The 7,928-nt window shown below is 38.1% G+C and overlaps 1 protein-coding gene across 1 annotated transcript in view; it reads left to right on the forward strand.

The window, feature by feature from the left end:
• The window catches only part of Usp13 (ubiquitin specific peptidase 13), a 131,021-nt gene extending 125,279 nt beyond the window's left edge, over nucleotides 1-5,742 (forward strand). The window contains exons 20-21 of the mRNA XM_090342477.1: nucleotides 378-462; nucleotides 3,602-5,742. Of these exons, the coding sequence (XP_090198603.1) occupies nucleotides 378-462; nucleotides 3,602-3,695 (179 nt within the window). The 3' untranslated portion in view covers nucleotides 3,696-5,742. The remainder of the gene's footprint in view (nucleotides 1-377; nucleotides 463-3,601) is intronic.
• The last annotated feature ends 2,186 nt before the right edge of the window (nucleotides 5,743-7,928 follow it).

The following is a 7,928-nucleotide window of genomic DNA, read 5'->3' on the forward strand; positions in this document are numbered from 1 at the left end:
AAACAAGCTCCTAGAGATGAAACATTTTGTCTACCTTAACACTATCTGGAGGTTAATAAAATCTTGTTTACTCGTTTAGACCCACAAACTTTGCCACCAGATTGGGCTGGGAGAATTTGAAACTCCCTTCCAGTTTTGAATTCAACACCTGCTGTATGTTGATAGTTTACATCCCACTTTTGTTACCATGAATTTGTAGGTTGTGTGTGTGTGTGTGTGTGTGTGTGTGTGTATGTGACCAACATAGCAAGGTAAACAGACTTTGTTTTTCAATTCAAAATAGTCATTGGATTATATTATTGTTGGTTTATAATTCTGATCAGAAGCACTCTTGATTTCTGGAATGTCTAACCACTGAATTGTTTCCTCTTTCACAGTGTATGAATTATTTGCATTCATCAGTCACATGGGAACTTCTACAATGAGTGGGCATTATGTTTGCCATATCAAGAAGGAGGGAAGGTGAGTCTTTCAGAAGGTAATTGACAGCTATGGTTTATTGATCTACTACTTTAGCCAGCAATTCTATTGGGTGCTTTATGTACTTACCTCTTTGTCTTATAGAAAGAGGTATCTTTTAAAAATCATTATAAACTTCTAGACCCAGAGTATTCAGGTTGTCAGTAGCTTGCAAATATTTGGATCAGAGCTGATATTCAAAGCCACTCTTAACCATCCCATCATGCAAGGCCCCTTCCTAAATTCAATTCTTTTTTCATATTTTTCATTGTAATTAATAGAAGGGTTACATTATATTCACCAGATGGAAGGTGCATTACTTCACATACATTGATACCGTTTCTCATGTCTTGGTCCCCATTTCCCTCCCCCCACCCTGCCCCTCATCTTGTCCCCCCCCTTCCCTATCCAATTTCAAATAACCAAATCAGCATATATACAATATATCAGATAATAAGGTGAAATACTGTAACAATATGAGATAGCCAAGGGACAGCAAAAGAGATGAAAGATAGCATTGTACATTAAGGACAAGAATCACTCATTATATGGCTTTTGTTTCTAAATCCTGGAGGTCCTTTCATTTAGCATCATACCATATGGCCTTATGTATCTAGAGTTTGTTCTATTGTAAAATCTAAGCTAGGAGAGCCCAAGGTTTCTACTGATTATGAAAGATGAGGGAAAACATTGAGCCTATGTTCCTTTGAGTCTGGCTTACTTCACTTAATATGAACTTTTCTAAGTCTTTCCATTTCCTTATAAATGGGGCGATATCCTTCTTTCTGACAGCGGCATAGAATTCCATTATGTATAAATACCACATCTTGTTGATCCACTCCTCAACTGAGGGGCATCTGGGTTAGATCCATATCTTTGCTATGGTAAATAGTGCTGCAATGAACATGGCTGTGCTAGTGGATTTAGTATGTCCTTGTTCCCAAATTCAAGTTCTATCTCATAGTAGAATATATTCACTGGAACCACCAGAGGACCACAGGAGTTAGCCAATGAAATATACAAAACTCCACGATGTTCCAAGATCTTATGTTTTTGATAAATAATTGCTTTTTTTGTAGAGATGTTTTTCAAATTTTGTATGTCCCAAATAATATATTTGTTAGCATACTTATGCTAACCAATTGTGTGTGTGTGTGTGTGTGTGTGTGTGTGTGTGTGTGTGTGTGTGTGTGTGTGTAATTCAGGGAATGTGGAATCAGGGCCTCATGCTTACTAAGCATGCATTCTACCCCTTGAACTATGAAAAAGCTTGAGTTATTGTTTTTGACTGTGATCTTTCTTTGTACCTAGAATAATAAATGTATACCACGGTGGCTGGTTTGTTTGTTTGAAACTGGCATTTTTTTTTTTACAAACTTTTTGCCTGCACTGATCTTAAACCTCACTCAATCTTTTGGTCTTTGCCTCTCAAGAGCTTGAGATTATGCGAGTCTCTATATGGCTTTCTATCAACACATTTTTGATTGCTCATAGGAAATTTAAATTTCACAGTATCCTGTATTTTTTTCCTGCCTACCTAAGCCTTCATTGCATTGCTGAATTTACAGCCTTGCAATTGGCTTCTTGGCTTCTTGAGTAGAATCTTTAGGTACAGAGAAATGAGAAGAGATAGTTACAGTGTGCAGTGTCCCCAGGACCTTCTTCCTGGCGCCTCTCCTCCACATCCCACCTGTGGGTGGTGGGTGGGCACACATGCTTCAGGGCCAGTTCAGCCCCTCGGATGCTAGAGCCAGGTGTGAGCTTGGCTTCCCCTTAGGAGTTGTCTGCTTTACCCAGATGCAGTTGTATTTGCTTGTTTGTCTTTTAGTTTGTTATTTTACTTTTTTTTAGGTAGTTGTACAAAGGGGTCTCAATTCAGCATGTCCACTTATGAGTATAGTATACATGGTTCAATGCCACCCTTTTTATCTTTTCCTCCATCTCTTCCAATTCCACTCATGCTCCCAGTTAGTCTCTTAGAGTTATCTCTTGACTTGATTCTATATTCATTGAATAGAATAACTTATATTGATAATGGCTTCTTGTTACACAGCATGATAGTCCTTTTAAAGGTACTTTAAAAATGAACAGTGGCTTAAATTATAATTCAAATGATCCGAGTAATGGTAACAAGTTTGTAATGTATGTAGAATGCAAAATAATGAAAGGTTATGTATTCTGAAGCCTAAAGATAACCACTGTCTACATTTTGATCTGTTTTCTTTGTTTTATTAGTCTTATTGGAGGAGAACATACACGTACCTCTATTTACATGTAATATATATATATTTATAACTTAAAAAATTTTAAAGTATGTTCAAGACATATACATTTAAAAATCTGATTTTCATATTCTTTTGTGATTTATCTTACTTTTTCACAATTATCTTATGCTTCTCTTACTTCAGATATTTTTTGAAAAGATTTTAGTTCATTATAGACTTTACATTTTAGCTAGTTCTATCCTGGAATCTTACATAGATATTATTGTTTAGAGTTTTTTCTCCATTTTTGAAGCTAATCCTGAATTCCTACAAAAGGAATTATAGAATGTAAGGCTTAAAGTATATGGAGCATCCAGGTATACTTAAGTAATTAACTGATTAGTTAACTTTTGGTAGTGTTGAGGTTTAAACTCAGGTCCTTGCATTGGCAAGTAACTCAACCACTTGACCTGTACCTCCAGTCCCAGTTTTCTTTTTTTTTAATTTAATTTTATTGTCAGGGTGATGTATAGAGGGGTTACAGTTACATTTGTAAGGTAGTGGGTACATTTCTTCTTGAACATTGTTACCCCTTCCCATGTTTTTCTCCCACTTTCCCTCACTCTACTCCCTCCCCAGTCATAAAGTTCATTTCCAACATACTGGTCTTATGAATATGGCTGTTATACTATTTCACCCTTTGTCCTTGTCTCATCATCTTGTTCCAGTTATGTTTTACTGACTACTTTTTAATGGCGCTCAATCCTAAAGCAGCAGTAATTCCCCAAACCATTTTGTTCCTTTTTGTTTTTTAATATACCAAGTTGGAGTCTGGTTATCTCAAACTATCCTCATTATGTTAAGAATGATTGCTTCATGTGATGTAGTAATTTCTCTCTGCAAATTATCCATTGACTGCTTCTATCTTCTGTTTTCAGATGGGTGATCTACAACGACCACAGAGTCTGTGCCTCTGAAAGGCCTCCTAAAGACCTGGGTTACATGTACTTTTACCGCAGGATACCAAGCTAAACCTCAGACACACAAATTGGCGAGCAGAAGCCATACACCTTTTTAGTTTGCCAAAAAGAAAGAGAATGAGAGAAAAGAAAAAAGTCGGAACAGACATGAAGACTACATGGGATATTTATAGTTAATTTAAATAGCACGCTCGTTGAAATAGAACTGGAAACATTTCTATTAGTGATGATACTCTATTGTAGATAGTTTTTATAAATGTTCAAGGTGATATCAACAAAGGAATTCACATTGCTGGTGTGGTGTCTACCTGAAACACATCAGAAATGAGGGTGTGTGCCACCAACCCTCTGCATTGCTTTGGGAGTCAGAGGTAGTAGCTCCCAGAGAAGTCAGTTCAGTGGCCAGTGGTATGGCCTCACCTAATGAAATAGAAAGCCTACTTTTGTTTTGTAAAGAAAATCAGCTTCTAGGCTGGGCTTTATTTGTGGCATAGATTTTTTCATTATGCACAATAATTTCTGACCTATCTATGTATAATAGAACATCCTCAATGAAAGATATTTTTAATTTAAAACATTATCAAAATTCATAATACAATTTTGTGTGTGTATGTGTGTGTGAGTGAGTGTGAGTGTGCAACTTTGGTAGTTCACTAGAAAAATCTGGGATGGGTTGATTTTTAAAGGCTAGCTAGTTGATATGAAGCATACCTGGAAAAGATGAGTAAATATGGCAACAAAACTTTTAGCTCAACAGCAGTTTTCAGGTTCGTTCCCTGCTTGGATTTTAAGGAGTGGCGAGCACTGAGTCACCCCCACTGTGTGTGGCCAGGCATTTGCTGGGGTTTATGTCACTGGTCTTGAGGACAAGACCAGATGCCCACAGGAGCATAATGCTGCACTTTGCCAAAGGCAGATGGCTTCTCTCCTTCTCAGAAGCTCATTTCCCAGCAGATCCAGTGTTTATGTTTAGGTAGAATTGCTAACCTTTTCAGTTAAAGATGGCATTCTACCACTTGAGCTCCTTAGTCTTTTCTTGACATACCACACGACTCTGCGGGATTATGCTAAATGATTTCTCCATCATTTTGTCTTACCTGCTCTCCTTGCTTCTGTTTGTACACTATCTTTTGCCATTATCTGCGTCCTGTTTTAGATTATCACCTCCTGACATATCCGGAAGCTTTTCTCCTATTATCAAGCAATGTGATTTGGGGGTATCTTAAGGATAAACTTTGATGACATTGTTTATAATCATTGTTTCTATTTTGGTATTTATTTTAGTTGCAACCTGGGGTTAGATTGGATTCAGATGTGATTTAAGAAAATGCAATGATGGTATTCTATAATTTTCCTTACACTTTGCAAAAAAATATTTGGAGTCTCTGGAGTTTCTATTTCAGAATATTCAGTCAAATGAAAAAAAAACTTATTGATGTCTACTTAACATATGCTTGTTTAGTTGAAGGATTTTTTTTTTCTGGAAACTATAGGAGATGAAGGAATACCAGTTGGATGAAATACTGCAGAGGTATTAGAGTAGGATATGGTGAGTTTTGCACACTCAGGGTTCCAGCTATGATAAGGGCCATTGTTTCACAGATCACACATGTCATATAAGCCAAGGGAGGTTGAGCCCAGAGCCTGGAGAATGGGCACTACTCCTGCCTGACTGTGGAGGCAGTCACCTCCCTCATCTCATCTCATCATCTCCCTGTGCCTCATTCTCCTCATCTGCACAGTGGTGGGTTGACACTCAACTCTTTCCAGTTCTGCTCTGAGGCTCTGGTAAGGTCTGAGAGGATGAGCTTTAAACAGGTGGTCTATGCCATGGTGGATTCAAGTAGCATGTACTCCCGGCCGTCTCTCTTCTGATGTTTTCTTCAACTTGGGAGCAAATGAGATGGGCAGGATGGAACTCCTGGTGCAGTAATTCTCTGTCACTGTACACATTGGTGTTGCCTTTTACTGTTGACTAAGAGATCCTCAGGCAGTCCCACTTTGATATGGAAGTCCTTGACTCCTGTGGAAATTCCCATACTAAAGCAGCCTTACAAAATCCATTTGCCTGAGGGCTGAGTCTCATGGAATAACGCCTCTAAACATGTATCAAAAATAGCTTCTTTTCAACATGGTAACAAAGCAAAGATCTTTTTCTGGGGAGAGGAGAAGTTCTGGGAAGGAGGGGGTGGATTGAAATGTGGACATAGATAGTATATGTATTTTGAACAAAATAAAAAATTTTATATCAAAATTTTGGAAAAAAACAGTGGCGTAAAATGTGCATTTTAAGATTAGGGGCTATAAATAATTTGATTTCACTAGGTAGAAAACCATATTTAGCCCTTTTGATGCCTAGCTCTATTGTAAGAAAACATATTATGGCTGCCTTTTTTTCTGCCTCAAAAAACCAAGGGCTATTTCTACAAGGTGACGTTTTCTATACATGTTATTCTTTCTTTCCGATCAAGAGTTGGGAAAAACTGGAGCAGTCAGTAGCTTTCTTTCTTGCTTAAAAATGTGTATGTGTCTCCTAATATATATGTAGAGAGGAGGTTTTCCTATCAGAGCTATCTGAAATGTGCAATTTATTTTACTTGCAAGTGTGGACAGGATTCCTTGTGGTGGCACGTGGAATGATGGGTGTCTTATGTCAGTGCATCAGCCTATTAGGGACCTCTGTGTGAAGTGTGGTGTTAGCGTGTGAAATGCTCACCGTGTGTAAATGTCTGTGGGTCTCTTTCTTCCTGTAAATATCTTTTCATATACATTGTGTAGACCCCAGTGAAGGTATCTTTGAAAAATGTAATGTGTCAAAGTTTTTACTTTGTCAGTTGATATGGAAATCCAAATGATGAATCAGCAATCTGGTTTGGCTGGGATGGAAATTTTCTTTGAAAAGAAAAAAATGTATACAGAAAAGATTATGGAAAGAATAATGTTGGATCACATTTTACTTTAGTGTTACCTTAGTGTTTGGAAATGGACTTGACTGTTTTCTTGAACCTATAGGAGAATGTATCTGCCATTTCCCTATTTCTCCTTTGGGGCTCACTACATAATTTGCTCCCCTTATTTATCTGAGCCAGAGTTTTATCTGTAGTTTTAGGGAGACACCTCAGTTTGTACCCTGACTCTGACACTGTGATGGAGCTGAGTCACTTTGCATTTATTATCTTTCTTGTTCAAAATGGATTTGTCAGGTGGTCCACACCTGTAATCCCAGTGAGGCTGAAGAGATTGGAAAGGTTGAGGTTGGAGGCCAGGCTAAACAAAAAATTAGTAGGATTCCATTTTCAGAGATAAACTGGCTTCATGGTACATACTTAAAATCCTAGCTGGTTGGGACAAATAGGCTGGAGAGATGATCTGAGGCTCCCATGGGATAAAACTCAAGACTATATAAAAATAATCTGAAAATGACAAGAGTTGAGGTATGGTTCTGCTGGCAGAGTACAATCAAAGTACTAACAAATCAAAACAAAATTCATTTTTTTTAATGAGTGAGTTAGACCAGAAAATCTCAGAAGTCCTTTCCTGCCCTCCTGCCCTAATATCCACTCCCCACCCCATGATTTCTCTGAACAAGACATGTAAGTCGAGGGGCTCATTGAAAGGTTTAGCTTATTATACATCCCAGTGCAGGCCTGTGTTGTTTTTGTGCCCTCACCCACTTTTGTCCCTGCTCCACTTGTTTTGACTTTCTTTGGTAATCATCTTGCTTTCGTCTCTTACTTGAGACTTTGAACTTTCCAGTCTATGAGGTAGTACTTTGCTACAATTACCCTCAAAATCCAAACCTAAATGCAACCCAAATTAAACATTCATTAAAAACACCCAAACCTAAACTAAATAAAAACCCCCTCGTGGAGCTGGGCACTAGTGGCTCACGCCTGTAATCCTAGCTACTCAGGAGGCTGAGATCTGAGGATCATAGTTTGAAGCAGCCCAGGCAGAAAACTGTGGATTCTTCAATAAACTACTCAGAAAAGCTTCAAGTGGTACTATGGCTCAAACTGTAGGGCACTGGCCTTGAGCAAAAGAAGCTCAGGGACAGCACGCAGGCCCAGAGTTCAAGCCCCAGAAACTGGCAAAAAAAACACCCCAAACAAACAAAAACCCCACCATTTTGGAAAAGCCTCAGAACTTCCTTAACTAAGTGTAACATTTTCAGAATATTTTAAAATTTCAATTCTGATCGAGCTAATTAGGATCCCCAAATAAGTGCTGACACAGTCTCTTCCAAAATGGATGCTTTTGTCATCCTGTAGTTTACACAATCTCA

Source organism: Megascapheus bottae, chromosome 1, assembly GCF_031878675.1.
Source record: "Megascapheus bottae isolate mThoBot1 chromosome 1, mThoBot2.hap1, whole genome shotgun sequence".
Classification (NCBI taxonomy): Eukaryota; Metazoa; Chordata; class Mammalia; order Rodentia; family Geomyidae; genus Megascapheus; species Megascapheus bottae.